This window comes from Ambystoma mexicanum, chromosome 9, assembly GCF_040938575.1.
Source record: "Ambystoma mexicanum isolate Mex_15411 chromosome 9, UKY_AmexF1_1, whole genome shotgun sequence".
NCBI lineage: Eukaryota > Metazoa > Chordata > Amphibia > Caudata > Ambystomatidae > Ambystoma > Ambystoma mexicanum.
The window spans coordinates 468,185,765-468,204,872 of record NC_090931.1 but is presented as its reverse complement, the minus strand read 5'-3'; the positions used below and the strand labels follow the sequence as shown (position 1 = coordinate 468,204,872).

Genomic DNA, 19,108 nt, shown 5'->3' with positions numbered 1-19,108 from the left:
ATCACAATCCTGGTAATGGATTCTCTGATGATGTCTGCGAAAACGTAGTATTGCCCACCATCATGCCTCTGTGTGCATCTCACGCATACTTAAAAGCACTGATGCAGGGAGGAAATGCCAGTTTCAAAGCAATCCTGTTCTGTAGCATAAATGTTGTACTGGAAACCCACTTTTGCCTGATCTTGATGGAACTTGCTTTCAACCAGCCTTATTAATGCATCCTGGTTCTCTATAATTGTGCTCTAGCTGAACAGGTCTGATGCTAGTTCTCTATGTAACGTGTTTCTTGACTAATAGTCTCTGAGTCCGGTCAAAGAGTCCCTCAAACACAGCAGGTTTTCCAGATAGCCTCCCACTGTGTAAATCACTCCCAGTACAACAAACATTTTACAAACGTTTATTGTGTGGGTGTCCTGAAACAATGGATTAGCTGTTGTGCTGGAGCTCTGTACTTGCAGGTTCTAGAGCGGCAACCCAGATCCATTTGAAATAAGGGAATGAACCTCGAAGAATGACTCTTCTGGTTCTTTCATTGCAGTCTTTTACTTTTGGTGCAGATACATTGCCCAATCTTCTAGGTGGCAAAAGGCAAACACTGAGTTAATGCAGTTACTCTACAATCAAAGATTGAAATAATTGTTCTAGGAACTGGAATTCAAAATAAGGAAGGATTTAAAATAATTAAATCCTTCGTTATTTTGAATTCCAGATCCTAGAACAATGTTTGCAATCTTTGATTGTTGAGTAACTGCATTAACTCATTTTTTTCTAATAGAACAGGGACCTCTACACTGTTTGTCTTTTGCCATGGATCCCACTTTTTAGGCCCCCTTTTTTTGCAAATAGATTCATGTGGGTTGCCTCTTTGGTATGTTTTGCAATCTACTAGATGGGACATGACTGGGTTTTTGCAAAGGGGTAATACGATTGTTGAAGCATGAACTTTCGATGAACTTGTTAAGTCGGGATCCAACATGAACTCTTCATCATGATTTTGTTTACTCGTGTTCGTTTTGTTTTGCAAGTCCCTAACATAGGTTTTCCAGTGATAACATACAATGTAATTTATTTTCTGACTGGACTACAGCTACCTGCACTTGCCCACACTAAGGGCCTGATTCACAGAGCATTTTCCTATAGGATTGCACCATTATAAACAGCTTCTGCGAATCAGACCCTACCCCAGGCGTGCTTCCATCTTTCACCTAGTGCAGTGTGCGGTATGCCCCTGCAGCAGCATGATGTGGTGGCCCAGGCCAGCACAAAGTGTGGCATGGCCCGTGCTTTGTTGCTGAGTTTAACGGTGGCTGGGGGGGGTCCTCAGCTGGCTCACAGTGGGCCCCGCATTTTGTGTTACGCCAATGCCGCCTCGGCTGCTAATTGGTTGCTAATTAAAAATAAACGGACTCACATTTTGCTCCATTATTTTATGGCTTATCCAGGTTTCCTTGGGGATGTTTTTATGTCCATCGGGAAAGTAGCCTTGTCAAGTCTCGCTGTTCTTTTTTCAAAATATGTTACCTACTCCAGGCATTCTTGTTTGCTTAGATTTATGCTAAGTTGTTTATAAAAATATATTAATGTTAAAATATTTAAAATATTTTTATCTTTATATATTTTTGTCTGCTTTCTTCTTATTTTGACATTTGAAATAAAACAAGGTTTTTCCTATTACACATGTCTGGAAAAAACACGATATTGTTAAGGCAATTGTTTGCTTGTTTGTTGCCTATTTATCCTTGTTTCCCTTCAGATGTAATAGCAGTTTTTCCCTTTATTGATGTTGTGATCTGACTGGCATGCTCCTTATGCAATTCACTTGCGAAATTATTTGTAGGAGACAGGGGGCACTGAACTGTAATTTGTCATTATGGCAGTACCGCACAGAGTTTTATAGTCTTATTTGGAGTGACACATTTAATGTTGTGGGTTAGGGCAGCAGCTCTGTGAGGCACTGAAAGACCCCCCGGTTTGGAAAGTTGGAGGAAAGTGTCCAGTGTTGTGTATTGCATGTACTTGTGGTGGTTCTTGGGCAGCAGATGTGGAGCGGTAAGGAAGTCCACAGTTGTGTGCCATAAACAGTAATTGATTTGCCCGAATACTCTCCTTTTATGCTGTTGGGGACAGCTGGATTATTTCCTCGCAGGCCTAAGGGTGATGGCTAGATCCTTAACAATGAATTTATCATGTGGAATTGTCATCCTCGTGGGAGCTCAAATTTGCAGAAAAAAGTGGCTTCTCTTATCTTTGATAGCACATTCTTGTAATGGAATGTAAATAGCACAATTTGCCACCGCAGGTGGAAACCCAAGAAAGTGAATGTATACTTTTAAAGGTTTTAGCTAGAGTGTTCTCCCTACCTCCTACGCCATTCACTTGTGTCAGGCAAAAGGCCAACACAAAGGCACACTACACTGAAAGCATGAGCACACATTCTGATAACGGGGATTGGTTGCTGTACCTTGATTTAAGACTCTGCAGATTCTGCCTCGCTTTCAGTTTCATTGGTATGACGTTCCTGGAATGCATATTGGAAAGTTCTGTAAATAAATAATGAAAAAAAGAGTGTGATTACTTGACAACATTACCACAAAGGGAATTACTTCTTCTGCCGATATTCACATGTTGTTAGTGGTGAATACGGCATCTGCCTCATGGTTTCACATGAGCATAGCCTCTGCCTTAGCCACCCCACAATATCTGCCTGACAGACCTAACCTATGCAGACTCGTACTGCTTGTATCCTTGCTTGGCTCCAAAGGAACGATCTCATTGCCCGCTGGTCAATATCCCTTTGTTGACTATCGGCAGGTGGAAGAATCGGATTCACATCCTTCACATTGTTTAATAGTGGTTTGTTGGCTAGAACCACTATTTCTTAATGGACATGTAGATGGTTTGTGCCATAAAGAAGTCCAGACACTCCAGTTAATCTTGGATCCAGCTTGGCAGACTCTGGCAGAAACGTAAGAGAAAGAAAGAACAGCACTTTCCCTGAAAGTGCCCCGTTGACTTTCCAGGGCGCATCATTATGCCCTCTACAACACGAGCTTACAGGGGGCGGTGGCCCTGAAAATCTAGAAAATGCAATCTAGCATACCACTTCCTTTAACCATCGATTTCAAGGCAGTTTTCTCCCCTTTGCCGCTCATGCGGATCACCCCTGAACATCCCTGTCCTCTCGTCTTAACTTCAACTTAACTTGCTGCCCTTTTATTCTTTCCTCCTTGTTCAGAATGTTTTTTGTGCTGGCATTGAGAAATGTGTCATTGAGAAAGGAGCTTTTCAAAAGGCCCTTGGAACAATCTGTCAGACAACATTCAGGCAGGATAGGTACATAGGCAAAGCCATCAGCGTGCACTGCTTTCGTTTTCTGATTCTAACTTCCCCCCCATTTGGGCCTCTATGCCTTTAAGACAGCCGTCTTTAACTGGCCTTCCACCTGTTTCGCAAGCACACAAGTTGTATGAACCTCTTCCCCTCTCCAATCAGAGGAGGGATCAGGCACCACCGCTCATAAGAACTGCCCATTGCATGATCTGACTGCATCATTATACTCCAGCCCCAACAAGTTGAGCACTTCATCCTTGACTTCGCCAGCGCAACCTTCAGATGGAGCACTTATTACCATGAAGTGGCGATATCATGGGACTCCAAAAAGTACTGAAATGAATAAACAAATGCCTACTTGCCCTAAGATTGCAGCGTGTAAGTGCTGGAAGGTTCCAAGTTCAAAAGGTTGTAAAGGAGACAATGGCTTTGTCAGCCCAGACAGCTGGAAAATAATCCTGACCATTTTCAGGACTAGCAGACGCAGGTTCTTAAGTCACGAGGACACTTAAGCATTAGAAGACTACCTACTATACCACTACAATGTCGAGGAAAGATCGGGTACCCTCCAGCTCTTCAGTACTGTTGTGTATTGTGCTCACTGCCATGCTCCCTTTCCAGATGTGTGGGTCCCATGACAGCCTCTATATCCAACCTGGGGTATGGAATGCTCTGTGCTATTCATTTAAGCTCTTCTAGGTAATATGATGCATGCATGCCACAGGGGACTTCTGAGCGTGCAGGCAAGGTGGCAGGACAACAAACAGGCTAGCGCAGCGTTGTCCAACTTTAGGCCTCGAGAGCCGGATCCATGCCGGGTTTTCAGGATACCCCTCATTAATATTCATGAGATAAATTTGCTTGCAATGATTCTAAATGTATGCACATTTTTCCTCATGACCATTAATGAGGGATGCCCTGAAAGCACGTCAGAATTCCAGCCCTCGACGACCAGAGTTACTCAACCCTGGGCTAGAGGTAGGAAAGTTAGTTCTAGAAAAATTACGTTTTAAACTCCGTTTTGAATTTCTAGGTGGAATGGTTTGTCAGCAAGTGCAAGCAGGGGTCCGAAGGTGTGGCATTCAGTATGACAAAGCTCCACTGTCTTTAGTTCTCATTGTGATTTATCGAATGCCGAGGAGGTTAGCAATAGTTGAGTGTAGATTCCTAGAAGCTTCTTGTACAGGCTTGGGAGATCAGAAATGTGTACTTAGGGCTTTGTGGACAATGCAGGCTTACTTTAATGAAATAACGGCAATGTTTAGGGGGCAGATTTGTCATTCAGATTGTTGTATGAGGACCTTATTTTTTATTGTTTATTTAAGCACGCTATAGAGTAGGGACTTTCATTCAGGGCATGCGGGTAGTACAGCTCACAGCCTCCCAATAGTTTGTTCCTAGTGTCCATTATAGCTCTAAATCTGACCGTGGCATCTGATGGATTGCCCAGTTGACAATGTTTGAAGCCCAAAGCGGTGTCTGGGAGAGAGGGCTGAGGTAGTGACCAGAATGCGCCGAGGTGCACACTGCATACGTTGGCGCGGTCTATAGTGCTCAGTCCACCTGATGTTGCTTCACTGCCTGTAATTCAGACACAGCAGCTATTCTTCTTTTCACCTCTGTGGTAGGCACAGGCTTGGGCTGCACCATCAGTCATTCACCACTGTTTGAACGCAAGTTGGATTTGCTGTGTGTTTTCAGTGCTAATATTGACCTCTGAAACCATTGCATTCTGGGATTTCTGACACCCATTCTAAATGTGAATCTTGGAAGGAAGTAGCCAATGTTTATGCTATAGGCTCTGACCTCTAGGGATTAGTGGTCAAAGGCATTGCAGGAAATGAGCCCGAACAAAAATATCTTGCCCGAGCGTTCGAATCCCCAGACCCAAACATAACTCTGGCAGATCCTGTGCCTCATCCAGACCAGCTTTCAGAAGACTCTTGGCATTTGTGCGGAGTCTCCTGAAAGCAGCCTGCTCTTTACACCCATTCTTCAATGACCGTTCACAACACTCAGTACTGAAGTCTGAATAAAAAAACTGCAGAAGCCTCACATACTGTGTTTTCTAGCTGTTCAAACTGGTATATATGTCCTGCGTTTACAGACATCTCTTCAGTGGCGGCTGCTATCATGGGGCGGCCGGGCGCCGCCCCCCCCAGAAAAGAAAGAGGAAGCTAAAAGAGATTCAATCAGAGAACTTCTCCGATTGAATCTCTTTTAGCTTAGAAAATGCCTGCATTTCCTTTGCCAACAGCGCGGGGGCGCTGTGGCAAGGTAATCATGTATCAGGGCCGGGCCCGGCTTTAACAGCGGGGCGCGTCCCAATTTAGTTTATTTTTTTCCATAGTAGAGTGCGTGGAGCTCCTAGCCCCACGCACTCTACGTAGCCCCTTTAATTGGAAGCCTGGCGGGGCGCTTCAGGGCTGGCCCCGCCAGTATAAAATGTGCGTAAACAGCGCACTTAAATTCAGATTCCCTCCCCTGCCATGGATACAGTAATGTCATTGGCTGGCAAACAGCCAATGACATTACTGTATCTATGATGACTCACTGGCGGCGCAGGGTGTGTACGTGCGCCTGCGCCGCCTTCACACGTCTGTTTCTCTTTCTTTTCTTCACGGTGCAGTGGGTGCACATCAAACACGACTACGAGTGCTGCTGCAGCGGCGCCGCGGTAAGTACCATGATCCGGCCGGGCCATCCCCATGTTTGTTTTACTTTTTCTTTCTGTTTGGGACCGGGGACTCGGGAGTGTTACTTACACTCCCCTCCCCGGGCCCAAACTATGTGGTCCACCACGGCCCCAGGCCCAGTCAACACTGAACGACGTGTAGGCCTTGGCCTACACGTCGTTCAGTGTTGCTGCCGAGCTGCGAGCCTTGGTGGTAGCGGGCCGCCCGGCCCGCTACCACCAAGGCGAGGGCCGCTGCCCTGGGCCTATTTGTTTTAACCCCGGTCCGTGCCCCATGCCGGACCGGTGCGCAAGGCCCAGGGCAGGCACTGGCCGTGCGCTGCTGCTGCCCACTCAGGCAGCCGCGGCCTGCGACCATGCATCTGCTAATTGTGCCGTTTTATATTTTCGCCATTTTCCGAAAATAAATGCTGAAAATATAAAACGGCACAAATAGCAGATACGTGGTGGCGGGCCGCGGCTGGCTACAACACAACTTCCAAGAGAGTCTGGAGAGCAGAGCATTACGTGCCGAGGTTATTTGGTGCATTTAAATGCGATGCTGTACAAGCACCTGGACCTAAGTTACCCCCTAAGAGCAGTGACCACCGAATTCATGTTACTGTAATGCACAGGTTACCCGACGCACACGATTTTGGATTGTGGTAGTTGTCTTTTAGGCAAGATGGGAGAGAGAGAAGTTACTATAATACTCAGTTTGCTCAACCTATTTCTATGAGGGCTTATAGATATGTCAAATTTGTTTATGATTTGTGTACTTTTTAAGTCATTTCTTTGAAACAGAGTGTATTGCTAAGCCAAACATTACACCACTTCACCATTTAACTAAAGTTTGTTATCCTGGATAAATTGTTTTTATCTCACTGTGACATCACTTATAAGTTTTCACATTTTTCACAGCTTTAAAACATTTTTTATCCCTTTACAAAGGGGGCAGATGTAATTAGCACTTTGGGCCTGTTTCTGTATCCCTACAGTCCCCCCCCCAGCTCTTGACCTCTTATGTCTGCACTCACCCCTGCACTTGCCACTTTTACCTACTGTTTTATTTATCTAATTTATTTTTTACTGTTGTACTGTTGATCCTATATGTATCGCACTGCCCCCTACCCCACCACCCCGCACTTTCCCTATCCCACCTCCCCTGCAACTGCGCGATCTTAATGTCACCTGGCCTAGTAAGATCGTTGTCTGTCTTCCCTCTGTTCCCCCTCCCTTGCCTCGTCGCGCTTTGAAACACTTGTGTATAGGCATGTTATAAATGCCATATCATATCATAGGGACAAAATGGTCTGTGAGACCGCCGCTTAGAATTGCGTTATTGTGGCACTGCCACTCCCTCAGTGTCACATCACTTGATTTGATAGGCAGATATAGACCCGCCAGTCGGTGTGCCGCAGATGCTCGTATAGCAGACTGACTGCAGCAGAACTAACATTCACATCCCTTGTTGCTGCCAGTCACAGAAGTTGCTCGGACCCCCCAGAGTCCTGCCACCCAGAAGAATGAGGGAATCACTGTACCATGTCATGCTATGCTATTGAGTCTTCTATAGCACTGCTGCTGTTTATACGGTTTCTTGGAGCTTATGGCTCTGCAATAGGCGGGGTAACCGACTAACATTGGAACATATGTAGCAGATCAAGGTTGCTGTTGCAACGTTGACATGTGCAGAGCTGAAAAGATAGGGCACTCTGTGTTGTGCAGGTGTTAGATATTTTGTGAGTTGTCTGGAGCAGCGGTTTATGCATGCTCCGGGCTGCTAATGTAAATCGTTGGTGTGATTATCTGTCGTATGTCAGTGTGGTGTTTAAGGAGTGTGAACCACCATTAGAATGTAAAACCTAATGCTTTTGTCATATCTCGGTGGGTTTTTGGACAGTAAATTGCACATTTTGGAGCCCATTTTCCCAAAAATGTCCCCCCCTTGGGTGTTGTGGCCTCACGCGCTGCGCGTGCTCGCTCAAAAATTCGCCCAGGGAAATGTACGCCCCACCAGCTTTCAAACTCACCAGCCGCCACTGCATCTCTTCAAAACAGAAGAGCCCATTATTCGCTTAAAAGGTTTTCTTAATGAATCCCTATAAGACATGTTTAACATTTCATTTAAAATTGTGGATATGATGTTGTTCCAATAATGCTCTTTGCTTTTATGCAAATCGCCAGGATTGGGTTCTGTATAGAGATACTGTGTTGCAGCATCCTGCCCAGATCATGCCCCTTGGCCCCGCCCCATCCTCAACCAAAGCCCCGCCCCTCTTAAGAAGTGACCGTTCCCCCAATAAATGTTTTCCATTTCCAGCCCTGGCCAAAGGCAGGCCTCTAGTATATGGTAAGATGCAGAAAAGTCCTAGAGGAAGTCCCGTGCTAGAAGGAGCAAACAGGCACTGTTGCAGCAGTGACCACTTGTGGCTGAATGCGAGCAGAACCATGCAGGCATCAGCTCTGTCGCAAGGCCTCTCTGATGACCTGTCTGTGCTGCTGAGGCAAAGTAACGGCCATGCTGAAAGTACAACCACGAAGCTGTAATGCGAAGGCTCATCACAGAATATCCCAAAATACAGCCAGACGGACCCTGTGACTTTGCTGGTCCCGACCCCACCAAATCATTGAAATACCTGGTGGGGATCTACAGGCCACAAAAGCACACACATTGGTCTTCATACTGTGGCCTGACCCCACCTGTGGGGACCAGAGCATGCCCATGATGGGGTGGCAGACTCTTTAAGAAGGGAGGACAGCGAATAGAAAATATAAGCAGCTCTGCTATTTGGGCGGCTCATCAGCAGTATTTTACTCGAGGGGGCTCTGCAGTCATATTTTATCATGCCACTGCCATACAGTGCCCCTGTGAGTAAAGGAAAAAAGGTGGTCAGATGAAGGCCCAGGGCTGGCTGAACCGATGCCCAGTGACCAGTAGTCTTCTGCCGTCGTTAGGATGCAGGAGGTCCAAAGCTGGCGCATTGTGCCCTAAATAGCTGCATTTGTGTTCATTTATGTTTCTGTCTCAAAAGTCCCTAATTCAGCAGCTGGTTCCTTTGCAGTCACACTTCCTCCTCTAGTGCACACACCTTTTCCTGACTACAATTAACTAAAATCCGGTTACAGAGGATTCCTTTTCACATGATGACGCTTTTCACTGTCAGCACTGATGGCAAGCGGGAAACATTTAAAAGGCTGATTTACAGTTCAAAGGCAGCTTCCTGCCTCTCGTCCGGCCACAACCCCTTCCACTGCTGGCCTGGGCTGTTGCCATATTGATGATTTCTTGCTGGCACACTATGGCCTTCCTGAGTGCACTTCTTGGCTTCAGTAACGGGGGCTGAGATTTCACATCTGAATAAAGTTGAAGAGGGTCTGGGAAATGCTTTCCGATCACCTCTCCCCTGGGGGGCCATTAACATCACCTTACTTTTCTTCAGAACCGATTGTAATGATATCTTGTATTTTCATATAGTGCTTTATGATGATTCCTCAGGCTCCCATGCACTGTTATAACCAGGGTTATTACTACCCATATATCGACCTGGCCAGAATAAAGGGCTGGTGTCCATTGTGAGTGCTTAACGTGCTGACCTATCTTGCCTGATAATAAGTTATCTACTTTGGCAGCCGAGTTAAGCTCTTACACCTAAACCCATGAGAGTCCCTTCGCCTGCAGAGAATGATAGGCTTTAAGGCAATCTTTGGGCACCTTAATATTGGGGCACCACTGCATGCAGGGGCGTCTGTTTCACCCCTGCCACCAACCCTTGTGGATGAGTAGTCTAATGGATCCATTGTGTGTTCTGCAGATCCCAAGAAAGCACAAGTGTTCTTGTGCACGTTTTTAAACAAAGATCAAGAGGAGAAGGAAAGACTGCATTTGCATAGTAACTTATGACATGGGTAGTATTCTCCCAGGCAGTGGCATATTTAGGCTTTCTGCCGCCCTAGGCCCAACTAAGTGCTTGTGCCCCCTGTCCCCAACTTCACTCCACCTCTGCCAGATTCTGCACCCTTGCCAGATGCCGCACCTTAAACGGACTCGCCTTGGCCAAACTACACCCCTTCACCATCATCTTGTCCCAATTTTGCTCCATAACATAAGGATGTTTTTTAAGGCTGGGGGGATTCGAAAGATACTGCACCCACTCTATTAATTCAAGCCTGTTATCGTCTAGGTTGTGTTCGTTGGGTGTTTTCAGATCTCAGCTGCACAGGATTTGGAGAAGGCAGTGTGTTCGATAGCTGAGCACACTAGAGGTACTTCAGGTCACTTGCCCACTTTAGTTTAGGTCAGAGAACAATCTTTTAGAGGAAACGATCAGAACATAAGCTGTTTGCCAACTGGACACAAGTGAGGGAGGGTTGGAACAAGGAATTTTTGTTTCACTGCTAATATCTGGTTTCTCCCGAGATGCCTGCTGTCACTCTATGAGAAGGACCTAGACTGGTCTGTAATACCAATGTTTCAGGAACCTTAACTTAATTTCTGCATTAAGTATTGTCAAATGGTAAAGTGTATATGAAATATACACAGATGGTACAAGTGCATCTTAAAATATGTTGATTAAAATGAACTAAACCTCCTGCTCATGGTTACAGCTCTGGTGTTAGCAGGGGGCATAAATAAGATACGGCCAGTTACCACCTGCTGCAGGCCATGTACATCAATCCCTTGGCCTGGAACACCATTAAAAGATGGAAAAATCACAAGTGAAATTTCTAAACTCTGATTGCACCTCGCTGCCATAAGGACAGGTAGAGAAGGTTCTTGGAGTCTTTGGCTGAGCATTTTCGCAGTGGAGCAATGGATAAGAGTGATCCTGAACATTCATGGGTGAGAAGCAACAGCATTTTTGTTAACTCCCTAAGAGTTGGTTGGACTGTACAATACATAGGAACATTTTGAGATTTGTGGGTTATATAGATCTCCTGCTGTCGTTTGAGGTACTGATTCACAGTGACAGGCCTACCTTGTATTTAAAATCGAATTCATGCTGGATGTCCTTCAATTCAGGGTAAGGTGCCACCATTAAGCATGATGCTTAATGACTTGTCAGGCCATTACAAAGAGGCACTTTAGCTTCCTGAGAATTCACACCAGGGCACATCAGGCCTCCATTTCATTTTACATGCAGGGGACCTTTTGCAGAAAAGTGCAAATGGAGGCGGCCCCTTCCTTGAAATTAACATGGGGACGGAACCCGACCCCTTTGTCTTTAAGCCTGCTCACTACAGACTGGTTTTCAAAAAACAATTGTTATACTATTATTTGTATTTGACTACATTTTGGGGATTTTGCAGTGCACACCGGTTCTTGAGCCTCGCTAACTCATGTGCTATGCTGTGTGGTATGCAGTAGTGAACGCTATGTTGTTCGCATTCATGTCCTGCACAATTGCCATGGAAGACACGCCAGGGCCTTTATAAGGCTGGTCTTTTTGTCGCAGAAAGCTAGTCTTCAGTCTACAAAAGCAAAGCCTGGCTTCCTTTGTCCTGCTTTGCCCCAACAGCATTTGCTGTGCTAGTTTTTGTTCAAGAGTAGCATGTTCCCCAATTTATTTAACCGCAGTGAAGTACTTTGTTGCCAAATTATTCAGATTCCATTCAGTGTGCGACTGATTTCTTTGTACTACCAGTAAAATAACTTTGCACAGTAGGAGCTGCAGTTAGGAATCTGCGGGCAACTTGAAATCACTGGTTCAAATCCCGGAAGGGCTGAGTCCAAAGTACTTCCAAGCTAGATACATTGACCATTCATTTGAGTAATAATAGCGCATACTATTTCATCATTTCGAATGAGCACGGAACCAACCAGTGCTTAATTTGTAAAATAAATAAGTGCCATGGCCCAAATATTTTGAAGCACACGTGTGACACATCGGGGTTAGGAAGCAGTCCCCTACCCACCCTTCACAGTGCCAGCATATTTGGGGTTAAAGCAGCAACTTCTATGGCTCATTTGTACCCTTGGGCTGTAAAGTGCTCTGCTGCTCTTGAGATAGGTTCGCACTATAAGCAATAACATACAATAAATGCACTGACTATGGTAGATCTGCAAGTTACAGATACCAATGTGACATTACATGATAAAATACTTTCAACACATCATTGTTAACAGTTAGCTCTGATTCAATTGATGTAAAGCGCAACATATTGGCCATCGTTCCACAGAAAAAAGAGCAAACATGCTTTCCTCCTATGGTGAATTGATGGTCAAAATCAAGCACAATCATTACTGAACTGATTAACTTACTTGTCAAACACTGCAGTTGAAATGTTGTGTATATGTTGGCACTGGTGACAGGCACTCCTCTTCAACCGTGGCCTTTTCCCTGACCTTGCCCTTGTGTTGAGGCTGCTGGCTGGTAACTGTCCTGTTTCTGTCAGCCCATCTTGCTAGTTACTACAGCAGTAAGCAATGCATGCCTACACTGCTGGCTATAGCAGTGTATGTGCATGCCCGGAACAAGTGCCCAGCATTGTCACCTTCCTACTCGACGTTATCCATGAAAATGCATAATTAGCCATGCCCTGCCCACCTGGGCCATCAAGTTCATGGATAGTAATGAGCCGGCCATGGATGCCGGAGATCTTGGCCAGTTCAAACTGTTGCTTGTTGTGTGACTACACTGACTGACAGTTAAAATAATAAAGTGGGCAAAACACCACAACATATTAAAGCTGAGGCTGACACAATAAGTGCCAGGGCTTAGAAATAAGTGGCGGGGCTGAGCCCTGGTGAACACCTCCTCAAATTAAGCACTGGGACAAATCCAGCATGAAACGCGATGTAAAAAGTCGATATTACTTATTATTATGGGTAATTCGTCTTTGTTTGTTCTGAGAGTTCATAATACGTACAGGCAATTGCTGACGGCAAGATGCTTGCTCATGTCTTCCAAAGCCAATACTCCATAATGTGATGTAATGGACGAGGTTTTGCAAGCGCAACATCTGTCAGTTTAGCACCCTCTTGGTGGTTCGGAATACATGATCTCTGGGGCACTAAGCTCTACAGTGCACATGCTACTCAGTGTTTCCCCCATTGGTTCTGAATATTATGATAGTCGCCCGAGGGCTTTCGTGCCTGTGGCTGAGGCCTGGCAGGACCGGTAGCAGACACCATTTAGTTTTTGCATGTCCACATCCCCACCTGCATAAAGACTTAGAACAGACAGACAAACCACGAGAGAAGAGAGAATTCAAGCCAGGGTACCTTTTGTGAGGTCCAGAGTTTGCGTGTCTTTTACAAGTCGGTGATGTTTGGGGTTCCAGGTTTCATGTGACGTGTACGATTTTGGGAGGAGAATTCTATTTCTGTCGCGGATCTCAAAGGTCTCACAAGCGATCTGCAAGTAGAAAAGAGAATTGGTGTTTTCAGTTTCGGTGTTTGTACTCCATCAAATGAGAATTAGTGCTTAAAAAGGGGAGCAAAAATGGAGAGGGACAGAGAAAGAGGGAGAGTGAACCCACATGTCCTTCAGGTGAGTGACTATGCACAACTTTTCACAAATGGAGATTCGCATCTCAGAAATAACCTGGTGCCGTCTCTGCTAGACGCTAGGGGTCAAGTCCTTAAAAAGTGTGGGGGGGGCTCATTAACATACAAATTGAATGTGGTGTCACAAGAAATGAGTTCATCAAGGAGCCCACTCGAAAAAATTGGGGGGTCTTCTGAAAAAAGTGGGGGACTCCATCGACCTGCCCCAATGTCTATTGAGAAAAGGGTGTTAGATTGCATAATGTCAGTCGTAAAATTCCTGGATCGCCGAAAAGGCTGAACATTGCTTAAGCGGTCTGGTAAGGATATCAAGAAAGTTTACACAGCACGCTATTTGATCTGCACAAACTTACAGCTGGAAATCAAGTTACCTTAAAGGTGTGAACAGCCCAGATGATGAAGGCCTCCTCCTGCCCGCTTAGCTCGTCGCCCTCACCTGTCAGGCTGATCTTACTGGCGCCCAGCTGAGCAAACCGCTGATCAACCGTGTGAGCGAATGCGCAGAACTGTGGGTACATGCTCGACCCAAGGCCAAAAACAGCATACCTGCAAACATGAGAAGGCAGTAGTCGGGACATTGTGATAACAGAGCACATTGTTCCATAAGAGGTCCAAATACTGTAGGAAGCCTTTCAGAATGAAGCAGTGAACAGCTCCTAAAAGCTGCTGTCTGCTCCTGTAACATCCAGGCCACTGCTGTACTGTTAATCCATCATGTAGCAAGCCTAGAGTTTGCTTTCAACTCCCTAGTCGCAATGGCAATCACGTGTACACGTTCCAAACACCGTTCCCCTCCCCCTTTGGGGGCCCCATTTTTAAGCCATTTCCGCAGTCATTCTCACTTCACCTCAATTTAATGAAGCACGAAGAAGAATTGTTGGTGATTTAAGAAACCATGTGGCAACCCCTCCGTTGCCGGCCACAGCTTTATTCTCCCTCCAATCTGTCCTCATTTTAGGAACTTTCAGAACATATGCTCTTATTCTCACTAACTTCATCGCTCAATATCTCTCACATCAGTCTGAGTTTCCAAAAACACACTCTGCACAACTGCATGCCATGTTAGTCTCAGCACGGCTGCGCTGCGGATTGGGTTGGTGTCATGGGGCCTTGTTTTTTAGCCTTTGTCACCTCTGCTGTATGCCCTTGAAGCAGACCACATAGAAACAAACCCACCCAGAGTAGCCAGGTACTTCTGAACCTCATGCATTAACACGGCATCCAGGCTATTTTATATTCCCACTCACGACCTTGATGTTTTCCTGTCAATTAACAGCTTTAGCCAGCACATCTGCCATGCCAAAATGCAGACATGGAATGTGACAGCAAACACGTCATTGGTGGAGAGTATTGTACTACCCACCCTCTCTATACCCAGTGATGGTTGTTTGCCACTTCTGTTATTTCTGTTGAGTGGCAACATTCTGCGGTGTGGGGGAAGGAGCCTATTGGCTGTCATCATGATTATCATACCTGAATTTGTTTTTCAACTTTTTCAAGGCAAAGAGGGATTTCTTGAATGCCTGTTAAAAGAAGAAACATTTAAATGCTATAGAACATGAACCATAACAGTAGCAAATCAAATGGATGTGCAACGCCGTACCGTAATTACTCATCGGGAAATCAGAAGCAAAGTAAAAGTGCCAGTTAAACCCTTTATTGCACCAGTGGGTGCTGATGTGGATGCAATATTTTGAATGAAGACGTGGTTAATGGCTTAAGCGTTCAGTAGAGCTGAGGTGAAGCGTGGTACAGGCTATTGAGTGTCGCAAGCTGCAATCGTGTGACAGTTATTCACGGAGTGCATGACACCACGTGCACAATGACTCACCTCTCCATTGTGAGGGGAATCGCCGTTGCCAAAAGTGCTGGTCACCACCAGAAGGAAGGTTTCTTTCTCCAGGTCGCTGGCTTTATACTCATCCATACAGAGGACCTAGGAAAGATACATTGAAGATCAATAGAGATGGATCGCCCCATGGCTTTCGGATACTTGTCTACCTAGGCCAGGGCTATACAACACTCCATGAAGATCGAAGTCAATGTCTGCTCTGATATTCAATCCCCGAAAGGCAAATGCCCTGGGAGTTGAACCCCCTAGACAAACTTCCAATGTAGTGATCTCAAACTGGGGCGCACACACATTCAAGGGATCGGTTCCATTGGTCTCCATGCTGTGAATTCTGTGATGAGTCATGCTTTATATTACTCCTGCTCGCCTACCTACAACTTTTACCTCATGGCCCTATCCCTGGAGCCACACGGATTATAGCTAGTGCCTTATACCCCAATATAGCTATGTAGCTCCACCATATATGCGCCACTGCCCCTGTCCACCAGCCGATTCAGATTGAGCACCCTTTGGATTGCCACGGGAGATGTTTGATGCAGATCTTGCCCCAAACCTTGCCCCAATTCTCATCAGGTGTTACCCTTCTGGAGCCGGGCCTGCCTCCAGAAAGGAGCCCTGTACTCTATCCGAGACAGCAGGACGACATACATTGTCCCCAGGTTTTAACAATGTAAGAGGAACCCTACTATGAATCGGGGTTCCTTGATGGAAGGAGGAGCTTTGGTAGTGCATGATGATCTCTGCAAAGCTTCATAACACTCACGTTCAGAACACTGCCTGTAAAGAGCGTGGTTCTGTACATAGAAGCAAGTAGCCGTGGTAGCACAGCCTCTCTAGCCAATGCATCAACATTACCAGGGGCCGTCTTATTAAACCAGCTCAGAGTATTAGTGACACGTCTCATTCAGTGACGTATAACGTGTTGCTCCTCTGGTCAGGGGTAACAGCGCGTGTATATTCTTCACAGGCTGCTCTGACAAGTAAATGGAATCAGGACCTGAAGTACCCCTGCTCCGATAGTCTCGGGTCCAAACTTTAGAATATTACTAATCATAATCTTAATAACAATAATAATATGCTGTCACACCTAGAAACAGTTCTATGTCACTCTATCTATCGCTAGGTTTTTTGCCGCTGATTTCTGGCTGAAAAAACAAATCGACATTTTTCTTTTTTGTGGGGGTGTGGTTGGCGGTCCCCGAATCCCCACCGTCCCAGTTATTTACATCATATTCTGCCTATTCCTCACACCCTCCTATCCCTTATATAGCTTTGCCCCGCCCATATTTTTTCCATGTTTTTTAGGGCAAAATTCGGCTGTAAAAAACAGTTTTATTCGTAGTATATAGCACATGCTACAAATAGAACTCTTTTCAGGTGCGGCAGCAATTTTTAGTTACCACTACATAAATGCATAGTGGGCGTGGCTCAAATTTAGCTGGCCGCGTAAAAGGCTGAGCTCACCTGTCGGAGTTTGATCCTGTGCCACGCAGCACAACTCTCCATAGTAGAGGTATTAAACCTCTGGGGTAGATAAGGTTTTAACCCTGTGGGCTAGTTCTTGGCATGATGATCTGTCCAGTCAATCAGCCAGCCGGCACGTGTGTGTGCCCTGTTACACATCTGTTAGAAGCGTGGCAAGCTAGTTGAATAAAGGTGCGCTAGTCTCCTAGCCTCGCCCACGCTGGCAATAAAATGAGTGCTCTGGCAGCCAACCTCGATTCCTTGCGTAAACTGAGTGCAGTCATGTCCTCTTACCTTGCAGTTGAAGGCGCAGTTGAATAAAGTGCACAGTTTCCTGGCAAAGGTTTCAGATTTCCCAGTTTCAGTTGCATAGATGATGGTCACCTTGGCTCTCCTGGCCATGCATCTCTGCATCAGTGTGGAGATGACGAGCACAGCCCTGCGGGAAGCCAGACATTTCATTTCACAACTTCTGAATTTAATCAACTCGGCAAGTTTAATCAAGGCCTACAAGCATGTAAACAACTCACTTGGCCAGAACCTTAAATTTGATGCATTTCTTCTTCCTCCTGATCGTCTCATCGCGCCACACATGTGTTTTCCATGGATCCTCCTAGGAAAATAGGAACCTCTACTATGAATGACATTTCAGGCAGATCATTTGGTTGCTCATTGGCCTCTCGAGGACAATGCAATGAATGTTCAATGACGAAGAAACGTCAAAGAAGCGCTTAAACTTATAACGGTGGCTAATCCACTCACTAAGGGAAAGAGTCAAGGATGACCCTAATCACCACCGAGAACATTTTGATTGTAATTGCATTTTCTGATTCCAGAAGGTGGCTATTGCGTTTCCAAGCCTTAAGGGCTCATTACAAGTTGGGCGGTATTCCGGCAGTAAATCTGCCAGAATACCGCCCAAAAGAAATACCGTTACTATCACTTGGTCCAGCACAACTACTGCTGTATTACCAGTGGCGGTAGCAGAGTTATTCGCCATTTTTTGATAGTCCATTGGATACTATGGGGCATTTTTGGCGGTTTACGGCAGAAAGTGGGAGGATTTACCCCCAGCATGATACTGGAGGTAAATCTCCACTCTCGGGCCAAACTTGTAGTATGGAAGAGCGTGAAAAGTAGTGGCAATTCTGTTATCACCAATTTTTTTCCTACACCACCATCCAGCCAGAAGTACAAATAACTAACAAAAGATAATTGCAGGTCGAAATGGGACTTGTGTGTAATGCAAACTGCGAGTGCATTGCACGCACAAGTAAACTTGTAATGTGCCTGAGAATGTGGACCTGCTCAGAGGAGTGACAGGGATTGCCCAAGGGAAGAGGATTTTGTACATCACAAATGGCAAACAGTGACCTTCAACCAGCAAAGCAGTAAATGCTGCAGGTGATTTGTTGCTTTATGAAGCAGGCGGACAAGATCCGTCCTCGTGTTCTCTGGGAGTAAACGAAAAACCCTTTGGTTCCCCCCAGAACATTAGAATTCCGAAATCTAGCGGTTTGGGGAGATCGTCCCATCCATTCACCATTTGTTGTCTGCCCTCATTATAATTTGCTGGATACTTATTGTTTAAAATTAGTCAAAATCAAAAACCATATATTAGATTGTTATTCCACATTTCAATGCAAACCTTTTTTTAAAAATTGGGTCAGAAATAAAATAATGTGGCAGGGGTGTTGACATGTTCCTAATACGGGAAGATTACTCATGATATTAAATCCAATTCGGGAGGCTGAGCAACATTTTTCCAAATGTACTTTCATTGGATTGAACATTATCCCATCGCATTTTCTGCATCTCAGGTGGATTGTGGTTTATATGTCTGTAACACTGCACTACGGACAGTGGGCAAGCTTCATGACCAGCGCAATGCACGCTCGTGCCCTAAAGGTAACTTACCTGATAGTAATAAAAAGGGGTGAGGATATAGCTCAGCATCTCTTGGTGAAATACGGGGGTGATACTTCCAGAAATGGGGGGAACTAGCCAAATCCAGTCAGCTGGGCACCCTCCTCGAAGCCGGTGCTCGTTCTGCATGTACTTCATGAAGGACTCAGCTGCAGAGTGGTGATCCATGATGGTCACGTTACTTTTCTGCAAGTGAATGAACAATTTTATTTATTTATTTATTTTTCCATTTATAAAGCACACTAAACCCAGGGGCATCAAGGTGCTGGTTACAAGATGCACATAATACTTCCATGTTACACAGAGCATTAGTTTCACAGGTACATAAGTATCTTTACAAGTATTGTTCATG

General features: G+C 45.4%; 1 protein-coding gene across 3 annotated transcripts in view; it reads right to left on the bottom strand.

The window, feature by feature from the left end:
* The window catches only part of NOS2 (nitric oxide synthase 2), a 206,535-nt gene that overhangs the window by 53,954 nt on the left and 133,473 nt on the right, over nt 1-19,108 (bottom strand). For all 3 annotated transcript variants that reach the window (XM_069615011.1, XM_069615013.1, XM_069615012.1), the window contains 8 exons: nt 18,748-18,942; nt 17,361-17,443; nt 17,125-17,269; nt 15,346-15,450; nt 14,988-15,037; nt 13,886-14,060; nt 13,230-13,362; nt 2,462-2,540 (listed from right to left, as the gene is read on the bottom strand). In XM_069615011.1, coding sequence (XP_069471112.1) covers nt 2,462-2,540; nt 13,230-13,362; nt 13,886-14,060; nt 14,988-15,037; nt 15,346-15,450; nt 17,125-17,269; nt 17,361-17,443; nt 18,748-18,942 — 965 coding nt within the window. The remainder of the gene's footprint in view (nt 1-2,461; nt 2,541-13,229; nt 13,363-13,885; nt 14,061-14,987; nt 15,038-15,345; nt 15,451-17,124; nt 17,270-17,360; nt 17,444-18,747; nt 18,943-19,108) is intronic.